The 13,006-nt window shown below is 40.8% G+C and overlaps 2 protein-coding genes across 9 annotated transcripts in view; both read right to left on the minus strand.

Annotated features, from left to right (window-relative positions):
• Positions 1-706: 706 nt before the first annotated feature.
• On the minus strand, positions 707-8,025 carry smpd2b (sphingomyelin phosphodiesterase 2b). The gene is made up of 10 exons (XM_041892693.2): positions 7,839-8,025; positions 7,630-7,726; positions 5,759-5,835; positions 4,851-4,944; positions 4,650-4,739; positions 4,015-4,097; positions 3,807-3,939; positions 3,546-3,650; positions 3,180-3,354; positions 707-2,949 (listed from the first exon to the last, which is right to left on the minus strand). The coding sequence occupies exons 1-10, from the start codon at positions 7,886-7,888 to the stop codon at positions 2,525-2,527; spliced, it is 1,329 nt and encodes a 442-aa protein (XP_041748627.2). The 5' UTR covers positions 7,889-8,025; the 3' UTR covers positions 707-2,524.
• Positions 8,026-10,536: 2,511 nt separating this feature from the next.
• The window catches only part of LOC121578360 (transcriptional enhancer factor TEF-5-like), a 49,731-nt gene continuing 47,261 nt past the window's right edge, over positions 10,537-13,006 (minus strand). For all 8 annotated transcript variants that reach the window (XM_041892702.2, XM_041892700.2, XM_041892698.2 and 5 more), the window contains one exon: positions 10,537-12,743. In XM_041892702.2, the coding sequence (XP_041748636.1) occupies positions 12,630-12,743 (114 nt within the window). In that variant the 3' untranslated portion in view covers positions 10,537-12,629. The remainder of the gene's footprint in view (positions 12,744-13,006) is intronic.

A 13,006-nucleotide genomic window follows, 5' to 3' on the forward strand; every position in this document is an offset into this window, starting at 1 on the left:
TAAAATGTTAAGTGAATGTACAAACGTCAATATTTTATAATACGTCTATTTCTCTTAAAGTTGGAAGATCTTTGTGTGTAAGTGTATGCATTTCCAGCAAAGACTATACCACAGATGGGAGACATCACATGGTTAATATTTGAAAGGTATATCACATGGGTCACCTTATCTTGCTTTCCTATTTGTTTTGGTTGCCAATAGAATTGTATTGCTATCCTCAGGTGGTCAGTCTCTGCTACATGTGCAACATTGCTCTCTAGTGGTAAGAAAAGTAAATTTGAACCACAAAGAAATGGAGAGATATTTATACCGCATGACTCTAAAGTGAATGGTGCACTGTGACTGGAATCGAACCCACAACCCTTGGTGTTGCAAGCGCCATGCTTTACCGACTAAGTTACTAAGCAGATGATATGAACAGAATGTCTGAAAGACTGTAGGCTCTTCCAAAGCTGCAGTGTCAATGATGTGTGATTGAGTGTTGATTCCCATGTGGCTCAGTTGGCAGAGCATGGCGCTTGCAACACCAGGGTTGTGGGTTTGATTCCCATGGGGGGGCCAGTAAGAAAAAGTATGCACCCACTACTGTAAGTCATTCTGGATAAGAGCGTTTGCAAAATGATAAAATGTAAAAAGTGGATTGTCATTCATTTGCAGATCCTAAGAAGTAATCATACTATAAGAACATAGTTCACATAAATCCAAATATTAGTATACATTATTTATTATTGCCTTTACAATCATGTCCTTCAATTGTCAATAATAATAATCCATATAATCAAGTGGATTGAATACTGCCTGAAATGTTATAGTGGATTATCATGGATTGTTAGTAACTATACAGTATTAGCTAGAGTTCCGTTTTAACCAAGATGATTCAAAGAGTGCCAGAATACATTTAACTAGCCTACATTTGTGAAGATAACTGAATGTATCTATGTGTAATATTTAAAAAAAACTCATTATTCAGTCTTTTCCCTACATTAATTGCACTAAACTGAATCCCTGAAAAAAGCAGGTCAGGGTTACAGTTATGTTCTTTACTTTTAAATTGACAATCTCTGCATATGCAGCAATGGTTGCACTGGCCTTCGTTTTACAGTACATTCAATTACAAGGTAACAAGTACATTAAAAGCTTTATCTTGCTAATCAAGTGCAAGTACCCTAACAACTTGATCTTATCAACTTTATGTGAATCTTTATAAGTGTGCATTGATTGGTTACCATATCATTTGTTAATTTCATAAATAAATAAGAGCAAGTGACTTGATTAATCAACATTTTCTAAACACACTACTAAGACAAGCAAATGCGTTCAAATCTCTCCCTTTGGGACAGTGCACCCACCGTTCAAGAGATCTGATCATCTCCTCCAACACGTCTACGAAATAAAAGCCTACTGTACAGTTCAAGAGAGGAACTGTGCTTTGTCCCCACAGTTCATTTCAAACCATGTCACAGGAGCTCTTGTCCTGCAGGGCACTTGGATGCTGAATTCCAAATGGACCCTTAAGACTCTACTCCTTAGACACTCATGTTGATCTGAGAGGATTGGATAGGTGGAAGCAATATGGTAATAGTTCCACCCATCCAATCAGAAGACAGAGCTACTACTGCAATGCATCTACCTATCCAAGCCTTTCAGATCTACAGGAGTGCCTAAGGTGTAAGGGCTAGGGGGATACATTTGGAATTTAGTGTAACGTTCAAACCAACCGAACAAAACATGGCTCCACTAAAAGTAGAGGTCATACATCGTCCCTGAGTTGGGGTAAAGAGGCTCTAAGCTGCTATACACTGTAAAGGAATTCATGAAACAGAGGAAAGAATTGGTCCCACCAACACCCTGAGTGGTGGAATGCAAGCCAGACCTGAGGAACCTCCTAGTGCCAACGCAATCCTCAGGTCTGGACTATAGGAAAGATGTACGTTAAGAATGTGTTTATCACCAGATTGTCTCATGGCCAATTGCCACGAGAAGCGGTCATTGTTCGAGAGGGAAGATGAGTAAGTGCTGTGCAATCCAAAGATTGTCGAGTGGAATTTACAGATGCACAAAGTTAAAAAAACGAAACAAACATAGCAGCTAAGCACATGAGCAAAGCCACTAAGAAAAGTAATTTTCTTTTGGTTCAAGTCATTACGTCAAAGCTTATGCTGAATGCTTCTACTGCAGTGAAACCTCAATAGCATAAAGCACATTCAGTCGATGCAGACAGACAACTCCAAGGACCTCTTTAAAAGCTGGAATCCTTAATGGTGAAACTGCCACGTCCGTTTGCAATATTACAATAGCAAATAAGTAACTGTAAACAACAAACACTGTTTTTCCCCCTATCGGACATCATTGCATACGCAATAGAACAGCAGCATATGTACTGTAATTTGTTTGATCTTAATACACGACGCTCCCCACCTCTGCTTCATCAACAATAAGAACAGCCCTGGGGCGTTGTTTCCCCTACTTCAGATTCCATCTTTAAGATCAGTTCCTCAAAGTTCATTTTATACCCCCCATGCCTCTATTCCTCTGGCTCCAGAGGGCAGGGATCCTGTCCGTCCGGTGGCCTACGGAGGGGGTTCAGAGGCTGGGCCAGGGGGAATCCCCTCAGCCTCTCCTGGAGGCTCCCTACAGCCAGCCTCATCTGGTCCTCTGCCCCCTGTAGAGCCATCACCTCCATGGTGTAGAAGATGTAGAGCAGGAAGGTGGTGATCAGGATGGCAAAGCACAGCACGCCCAATAGGTAGAAGGAGGCCTGGGGGAAGGGCTGGTCAGCTCCCAGGGCTAGCCAGGGAACAGCAGCGATGGCCAGCTCCAACAGCAGCAGGGCCAGGCCCATCACCCCGGTACGAGCTGCCGTGTAGCGCATCCTCTCAGCACAGTACAGGCCCACCTTCACCTCAGTACGGGCCTCCGTCACTATGTCCACCAGCTCAGCCAGCTTACCTGAGGGAAGGAGGGAAATAGCAAGTCAAACCCTAGGCCATCACATTGTAACTGGAATGGTGTGTTGTCCGTAGAGAATGGTATGAAATAGTGGTGAATATAGACTCAATAATTTGGGAGATCACTGACAAAATGCAGACATCAGCTTTAAGAGTCATAATAACAATATTAAAAACCCATAAGTTACATTTCAAATCATTATGGACCACATCTGGGCTTAGAATGAGTACCTGCAGCACAGTCCTGCACACCTCTGGTCTCGTCTCCTCCTGCCTGCTGTGTCAGGGTCTGCAGCTGCAGCTCTGCGCTCAGGGCCTCGTGGTCAGAGTAAGGGAAGGGATGGTCAGGGACAGAACCCTTGGTGGTTGACAGAGACTCACACTGGATAGACACTCTTCCTGACCCCTGGGAATGATACAACACACATTTTAATGTACAAGATGTACCATCAATACAATGATCAATGTCTATTTTATTTTGGTAATAAGTAGGCACATGTATTGTCCAGTACATATTGGCAGACTGTTTGTCAAATATGAAAGTTAGTTAGAAATTAAAACAAATGCCGGATATCGAACGATCCTTCCCACTGTCACCTTGTAGAGGATGTAGTCTATTCGGATGCCCTTCTCGAAGGGGCAGAGCTCTTTGGGATTGATGAAAGGGTTATCTGCTATAAGAGTGATGCCGTCCTCACAGCCCTACAGAGAAAATATGATTAATAGCTTTTCAGTGTATTTTAATAAGCATTAGAGGCATGTGCATAACTAATCAAACATAAATCAACCTCTCCTCTGCAAGATATTTCAGTTAGATTTCAAATGAAAAAATTAATGGCACTGGACTGATCATCATACATCAAACTTAGCAGTCTCTGTGTAACTGTCCCGGAGGCCAGTGTATGTCCGTAGCAACCGGTTGCCAAGGTCCTGGGGATGCAGGTTCAGATCTCCGGCCAAAATCACCAGGTCTGCTCCACTGGAGGTATGACTAACAGAATAAATCAAAATAACACCCATTAAAATGGCATTGAAATTAAAATGCATTGAGTTTTAGCCTCCTTACCGTATAAACTGCTGCAGCTCCCAGGCCTGTACCACTCTATGAGGTAAGTAGGAGTCCTTCTCCCTGCAGTACTCTGCATGCAGCTGGACAACACACACACAGGAAGAGGACACCACATCAGTCATAGATACATCTCATATGCATGTGTCTGCTACAGGTAGAGGTTACCCCTAGGCACAGATCTAGGATCAGCAAACTCCCCAAAATCCTAACCTTAAAGGGGCAATCTGCAGTTCAAACAACAACAAAGCGGACTCCCCACCACTGCTGAGGGATGGGTTTCGAGAAATGTAAGCACTCTTAAATTCAGAGACAGAGCTCTAGTGCAAGAACAGGCCATATATGAGATGAAAATTTTAGTTTTAAACATGTTTTGAGACTATACAGTGTTTGTTTACATCTACATTGTTTACAAAAATTGGAGTAAAACAAGCTTATATTTTGGGTTCTGGTGGGGTACGACAGTTGAACTAAGCTCATGAGGCACGGATAAGTCATTTTCTTCAATAAATGAACGTAGCAACCGCAGATTGCCCCTTTAACCATTATGGAGAAATTAACTAAACTGCCCTTGGATCAGGGCACCATCATCTTATTCACAGGTGTGGATGAGAAGTTTGGATAGAAACACTTACATGTGTGACGTAGACATGTGCTGTCAGTCTGCCTATGTTCAATATGACCATCCCCACAGCCTTGCCTCCAAACCAGTCTCCATGTTGGGCCTGGATCAGAGGACAGGATACACAGTGAGGACTGAAGAGAATGTCTGACTACCTACCAAAGCCAAACTCATCATACTGTACACACAAATGTGTAAGGACTAGATGACTTACCATGTATGGATAGCCGTTTAATGAATAGCGGTAGAGAAATGCGTCATGGATTCTATGTCTGGAGAACGTGGCCAGTCCACTGCCTATGACGCCACTGGAGGAGAGGCGGGGGAGAGAAACACAACGTACAGCATTAAGATACACGTGTAGGCTACCACATGTTACTATAGAGTGTTTGGTCACACTTTACTTTAATGGTAGGCTACCTACAGAAGGACTTTATTACACATTCATAACCCATGCATACCTATGTACTGCTTATGAATGTGGTATGCATGGGTTATGAAGTCCTAATGTAGGTACTGTTCAAGTAAAGTGCTAAATCCCATTTCTCTTATGTCTAAAAGCTGTAGACTGTTAGACATGATGACTAAACTACACCAGTCCAGATAAAGTCAATATGCTGAAAAGTGTATGTGACTTCTGACTAAACTGTAAGAACCAACTCACTAAAATCTGCTGATCTCCTCCACTCTTTTAGTGAATTTCTGAGAGGATTAGAAATGCAAGGCCTTTGAACTAATCTTAGTCCTGTGCCTTGGTATGGAGGTCAAGCAAGTATTAAGATTAACTTGAAGAAATTCCATTGTGCTATAGCTAGCTAATCTTCCTGCATTGAGGTCATTATCTTCCAAATGAATAGTTTATTGTGGTTGACATTAAAATGCAGTGTACAATGCAGAGCACAGGGATCACTATGTGTTTTGTCTTCCTATTAAAATAAGTCCTTAATGAACTATGTTTGACTAAGCAATTGAATGAAAACTTAAGTGATTTAAAATATTTTCCATGTGTTTTGAGAGTTGATGAAGGGGTTACTAGGAAAACGAACTACATGGAGGTCCTATAGGGCCAGGAACACCAACAGATTGAACAAGACATCTTGGTTCGAACATTTCTAATTGTACCTTTTGAAGTAATGGGAGTGCGGATGGGTAGAGGAAAGTTTCCTTTTCAAGCAGAGGAAGTCTTTTTCACTCCAGACCTGAAAAATAAAACCAGGGGAACATTGAGAACATACAGTGCCTTCAGAAAGTATTCATACCCCTTGACTTATTCCACATTTTGTTGTGTTACAGCCAGAACAAAACACAATCTCACACAATACCCCATAATGACAAAGTGAAAACATGTTTTTAGAAATGCTTGCAATGGATTGAAAATGAAATACAGAAATATCTCATTTACATAAGTATTCACACCCCTGAGTCAATACATGTTAGAAACACCTTTGGCAGTGATTACAGCTATTCTTTTCATAGTTCTTCAAGCTCTGTCAAATTGGTTGTTGATCATTGCTAGACACCCATTTTCAAGTTTTTCCATAGATTTTCAAGCAGATTTAAGTCAAAACTGTAACTCAGCCACTCAGGAACATTCACGGTCTTCTTGGTAAGCAACTCCAGTGTAGATTTGGCCTTGTGTTTTAGGTTATTGTGCTGCTGAAAGGTGAATTCATCTGGCAGTGTCTGGTGGAAAGCAGACTGAACCATGTGTTCATCTAGGATTTTGCCTGTGCATAGCTCCATTCCGGTTATTTTCTTATCCTGAATAACTCCCCAGTCCTTAATGATGACAAGCATACCCATAATATGATGCAGCCACCACTATGCTTGAAAATATGGAGAGTGGTACTCAACAATGTGTTGTATTGGATTTGCCCCAAATGTAACTATGTATTCAGGACAAATTGATTTGCCACATTTTTTTGCAGTATTACTTTAGTGCCTTGTTGCAAACAGGATGCAAGTTTTGGAATATTTGTACTTATTCTATACAGGCTTCCTTCTTTTCACTGTCAATTAGGTTAGTATTGTGGAGTAACTACAATGTTGTTGATCCATCCTCAGTTTTCTCCTATCACAGCCATTAAACTCTGTAACCGTTGGCCTTGTGGTGAAATCCCTGAGCGGTTTCCTTCCTCTCCGGCAACTGCGTTAGGTAGGACACTTGTATCTTTGTAGTGACTGGTGTATTGATACACCATCCAAAGTGTTATTAATAACTTCACCATGCTGAACAGGATATTCAATGTCTGCTTTTTATTTTATTTTTACCTATCTACCAATAGGTGCCCTTCTTTGGAAAACCTCCCTGGTCTTTGTGGTTGAATCTGTGTTTGAAATTCACTGCTTGACTCCAGGACCTTACAGATAATTGTATGTGTGGGGTAGAGAGATGTTAAACACTAGTATTGCACACAGTGAGTCCATGCAACTTATTATGTGACTTGTTAAGCAAATGTTTACTCCTGAACTTATTTAGGCTTGCCGTAACAAAGGGGTTGAAAACGTATTGACTCAAGAAATGTCAGCTTTTCATTTCTTATGAATTTTAAAAAATATCGAAGAACATAATTCCACTTTGACATTAATGGGTATTGTGTGTAGGCTAGTGACAAAAAATCTAAATGTAATCGATTTCAAATTCAGGCTGAAATACTACAAAACATGGAAAAATGTCAAGGGGTGTGAATACTTTCTGAAGGCACTGTACTTGAAGATATTCAATGATAAGCGTTCAGTAAGCGAAGGCTTCACCATGTTAATTAATAGCCTCAAGACAAGTGTTGAAAAGCTTGCTCAATAGAGAGGGATAACTTTGGGGAGGGTTTGTGGTATGTATGTATATATGGTATGAACATAAGGGTGGAAAAATTCCACAGCTTTGGCAAAATGCCCAGACAGTCGAGACAGCTGTGAGAGTAGTGGAATGGCGTGTAACACAGTGGACCTCCCTCACCAAAATATGAGCAGAACAGACCAGTGTGTGAACAAACCTCTTGCAGCAGGACAATATCATGCTCCTCTCTGCTCAACAGCTCTCCTATCATGGCGTAGCGCTGCGGACAGTGCTTGCTGAGGTAACGGACACCCCTGAGAACAGGAAGGACAGACAGACAACATTACCACATTATAGGCCTAGTATGTGTGCGATGCAAAACATGTATGCTTACTCTGCACACACTAAAAACAAAACAGCACTCACCAGCAGTTGAGGGAGAAGACTCGGAGCCTGATGGTGTTGCTGTCAGCCATGGTAATAGGAATGAATGAACAGTGATGGCAGACTTCAACAGTGGTCAATGCCTGCCTGTGTGGTTAGGCTAGTCCCTGCTGTGTGGATGGAGCCACGCCCCTAGTTAGGATCAGCAGTGAGGACTATGACTGGAACTCCAACAAGACAAAACATTGACAGAGCAGAGTAAGTCAACTTTGAGGCTGAATGCTCTCTAAGTGTCTATAGCCAGCCTAAGCAACTTTTATTGTATGTTCACAGTTCTATGTGAGAGAGGAGAACATTACTTGGAAGTTCAATTAAACAGCTGCGTAAAGATAGCTGGCACCTGGCAGCACTAAATCATTAATCCACACAGTCTAACAATGCAGGGGGACACCACACTCACTGTCTGTCTCCTCTCTTGCAGGGGGCCATAGCAGACTGACCTGACCTAAGCCAACACACTGCTGACATAGGAGACACACTTGACACAGGACAGAGGAATGAGGGCCGGTGAAAAGACCTGGAGGGTTATGTGAGAATTAGAGGCCTTCCACTGAATACAAAGGGTAGGCCTAAGCTTAACAGTGTCAAAACTCATTGCCATAGTCAACAAAAGTAAACCACATTCCTAAAGGAGGTCTTTGCTTTAGTTTATAGGTAGGCCATACAAACATCAGGTGAAGCAAAAACTGATTGTATATACCCATAATTTATGTATGGTTTAATATGGGATGATTGGCCTAAGTGAATTGAAACTAATAATGTCAACAAATGTTCCTTTCTGAGTGTGTGTAGTAACTGGTTTGTCAATTTGCGCATGCACGAATGTAACTAGCTAGCTATCTATTCAAAACAGAGGACCTTGCAGGCAACATAAGCTTAGGATCCTAAAGTTAGACACAGCCAACTGCCTTCCCTAGGCGCCAGGTTGAAATATATGACTAAAAGAGAAGACGTTTTACAATATGAGTTAAACACTAGTTCAATTCTTAGCTAGAGTCTGACTGCCTCGAGACCAGCTTGCAGGCTAACTGACCGGCACTACTACAGCTTGTTTGCAATGAGAACCAGAGACAATTTATCGAAGTTAGTGCACCATCAACATGGCTAGCTACAACCAAAAAGGGCTTTAGCTAGCTAGCAGGCTTTGACTTTCACGACACAGAAACAGACCCGTAGCAATGTTTATAGACTCTAGCTAGCTAGCATTAGTTACATAAATGGAGAAGCTGGGTGACAATTTGGTGCGAATAAACTTTAACAATAAACTAGCAAATTATTTTAGCTAGATAGCCAATGATTTCAATGAACTTACCAACCTTGCAAGCAGGCTAGCTAGCTAGCTGGCAAGTTCCGTGCGGCTGCAGTTGGTCACATGCAATGAATATAAACCATTGGTCACATGTCGCGTGCTGACAAGTCAAGAAAACAGGGTGATACTTTTACAACCCTGTTCGTCATAATACCTTACTGTGGGTTTCGTTTTATTTACTGAAAAAAAGCTTGTTTCCAGCCAAGGCAGTTTCCCCATCACTGCTTTGCTTGACCGAAGATTATGGATATACTGACAAGTTACATGTCTCTCCGCCCTAACAATGGGAGTCGTTGTCTTCAAAGTGGCACGGCGAGCTGTCTAGCTCCCGCCTATCCTTTCTTTGGATTGGTGGATACATCTCATTATTGTAATTTAGTTTTTAATATTCGATTAGGGCTGTTAACGTCAACAGCCTGTTTTCAATGGGTGGGGGGATAGAGATGCTACCCTACTAGCATAATTTCATGAATATGCATAGCCATCTCAAAACAACTCCTGTATAAAGTGTTCCATTACATTACACATAAGAGTCATTGGATGGAGGCGTCTTCTGTAGGGGGAGTTTTGTCAAGTTTTGGAAGCATAAGGACCTTATATTTCATATTGGCAAAAAAACAAAAGGCTAAATTGATACACACCTTTATAGAGTTAGGGTTCCCACACAGCCATATTCCCCTTGGGGCAAAATGAGTTGTCCTAGACATATTTACATGGTTATCAAAACATCACACTGGGGTAAACCTACACGAAACACAGTCCTTTTTTGAAGTTTTTCTGAAATCCCATATGGGAAAAACGAATGGTGGAAAAACAATTGGACCCATTTCCCTGTTTGATTGCTAGGTTTTACGGGTTTTATGACTCATAAGATAGAAGATAGCCCTATTTGGTTAAAGACCAAGTCCATATTATGGCAAGAACAGCTCAAATAAGCAAAGTGAAACGACAGTCCATCAGAAACCAGACAGATGAATAATGCCTACTCCACAGGAGGTTGGTGGCACTTTAATTGGGGCGGATGGGCTCGTGGTAATGGCTGGAGCAGAATTGGTGGAATGGTATCATATACAACAAACATATGGTTTCCATGTGTTTGATGCCATTCCATTAGCTCCGTTCCAGACATTATTGTGAGCTGTCCTCCCCTCAGCAGCCTCCACTGGCCTACTCTCATGTTTGTCCTTGTCCTCAAGTAGGCTACTGAATTGTGAAATTACATCATAGTTAGAAATGTGACAGAGGACTAACGGAAGTATACTGTACAATATATTGCACATGCAATTACTATTTCAACAGTATAACAACGGTGCCATCTACAATAGTTTAGAGACAATGTATCTAATCTGTAAAGAAAACTGCATTGACCAATCAAATTACAAACATGTTTTAATGGGTTTTCTGGGGGAAAATGGCCCCAAAGGCACAATGCGTCTTTTATTGTTAGATTATACATATATTTTGATTTGATTATATAATACAATCCCCCTTACTTCGAAGATAACATACAAAAATGCAATGCACAATTGGTAACCAAGGCCACAATAAACCACCTATTAACCAAAAACACTTGCCCACACCATTCAGATTATGATACATAAGATCTCATCATCAATGTCAACAAAAACACACGTTTTCAACGGATGCATATGGCTTCCAATGAAAGTAAAAAAAATGAAGAAAACAACAAACAAAAATATTAATTATGATAATAAAAAAAACAAGGGCCTGTAAAAAAAATGGTACAATTGAGAAATCCGCTAGTAAAGATTAAGCAGTTGTTTTAAGTCTAGCTTTTGAAGTATGACATTCAAATCCTGGTGTACTAAATCCACCATACAAAGTCTGATGTATGAATTCTTCTGACAGAAGCCCAGTGAACCGTCCAAGGCAGAGACAATCCCCTATCTAGATCCATGGGATGACAGTTATCTTGTCTTTAGTATAAAGTTTAGCTCAGCAATACTTGTAACACCTCCATTGCAATGGCAAAGGATAAACACATGGCCCATAGCCCAGCCCACCCACCATTCGTTTCAATATAAATAACAATCAATGGTCACACCACAGCACAAAGAGGATAGCTCTCTTTCAAAACATAAAATATGTTTTTCATTGGCCGATGGCATTGACAAATTAAGAGTAGAATTTCTTGAGATGAGCTCATAAGTTAAGAGATCGCTTTTGTTTTTATTGGTTACATTTACAAAAGAGAAACTTCTCTTACATCATGTAGGCCTACAATCAGACTAAATGTGAAATCCATCAATTGGGATCTCTCAAATTGGATAAGAATACCTGGAGTTCTTACATTGGTTGAAACTCACCCTTAAATTTGGTCAGTTACAATTTGGCAAGTTCTAATCGGGCGAATTCTCAAGCTATGTTTTTAAGAAAACAGTGTTGAATCCCCTCCACTCAAAGAGAACAGCTATGGTCTCTGTGCTGAATTAAAGTTAATCACAAATATAAACAAATCCCCAAAATACTCCTATGTAACACATATTCCTGTAGCATCCACTGACTCACAGTACAGAAACAGTTCATTTCAATATCATAACTAAAGGCAGAAAAGAAACATATTTGTTGCTTCACCCTTTCTTGATATTTTAAGTGCACCACAGCACATAGATGTGTTGTTGTCTAGACCCAATAAGCCAAGGGTTTCGAAACTGAATGATCTGAACATGCTATCCCCTTACTGTACAAGTGGACTGCAGCCAAACTTGGAACCATTCATGATAACACATCAATTGAAAATGAATAATAGTTTCACCCATCTCTGTCCATAACACAATGTGCTTGGATAAGAAGTGTGCTTCAAAGACCTAGATAAGAAAGGGTGAACTGCATAGTAATGTTCAGTTTCCAATGAATTGATGCATTTACATCTGTCTGGTTTCTTTCTGTTTATTTAAAGACAAGAGGTAGTACATAAGGCATTCCAGAGTGGCTGGCAATCAATCAATACTTGTCTTTGGAGAAAGGCACTTGGCTGCCATCCTATCTAATTTATCAACACCACTTGGTAGAAAAGTTATACTTTTGGATTATTTTGTGGTTGTTCTTCTTCCATGGTCCTTGTAGCTGTACCGTTCCAATCTATACACTTTTTTCCATATTGCTTAGAGTGTGTTCCCTTGGAGACAACTCTCTTAACCTTGTACACTTTCTCATTCCCTCAGTAAAAACATCTCAAGCTACTGTACATTTATTGTCATTACCAATATGACCCACTTTGTCTTAGCACATTTAAATATATGGTTAATAAGTTGCCTTTCTTGTCTCATCCTTTTTCCTATTTTATCAAAACGTGTGGAAGTATAAAATCTGTTAGTGTCAGTTCATTCTAACGTCGTTTGAATGTTTCTTGGCAGTTGAGCAGTCTGTGTGTACTGTACAGATTGTGTCACGCAGTGCTTCGGCAGCCGATTCCCAAACCTCCCTGCAGAACGGTGGGTGGGTCAGTCTTTCACGAGCCTGTAGACGTGGTACTGTGCCCCGTGTTCACTCGTCGAGACCTCGAACACAAACGCTATACACAGCAAGGTCTCCTGAGTATCACGGTTTGTCACCACCTGAGGGGCAGAAGGAGGTAGCACGGCAAAATGAGATAAGAAACATGATTCAGTTACGGTCTTGCAACAGGTGAAAGACAGTAAATATCGTCAATCAATCAATCAATTAACAAAGCACAACAACACGAGGTCAAAAACATATCACCCAGCTATTGTCCTATGACCACGGTTGAAATATCAGTTCATTGCCAAATTGTAAGTTAGTTACTATTACATTTTACATTTTACGTCATTTAGCAGACGCTCTTATCCAGAGCGACTTA

Source organism: Coregonus clupeaformis, chromosome 12 (assembly GCF_020615455.1).
Source record: "Coregonus clupeaformis isolate EN_2021a chromosome 12, ASM2061545v1, whole genome shotgun sequence".
In the NCBI taxonomy this organism is placed as follows: domain Eukaryota; kingdom Metazoa; phylum Chordata; class Actinopteri; order Salmoniformes; family Salmonidae; genus Coregonus; species Coregonus clupeaformis.

Coding starts and splice junctions, on each gene's coding strand:
- smpd2b (XM_041892693.2), bottom strand. CDS start 7,888: ATGGCTGACAGCAACACCATCAGGCTCCGAGTCTTCTCCCTCAACTGC. Junction 4,098..4,649: donor CACATGTCTACGTCACACAT/GTAAGTGTTTCT, acceptor TGTGTTGTCCAG/CTGCATGCAGAGTACTGCAG. Junction 3,651..3,806: donor CAGAGACTGCTAAGTTTGAT/GTATGATGATCA, acceptor TTTTCTCTGTAG/GGCTGTGAGGACGGCATCAC.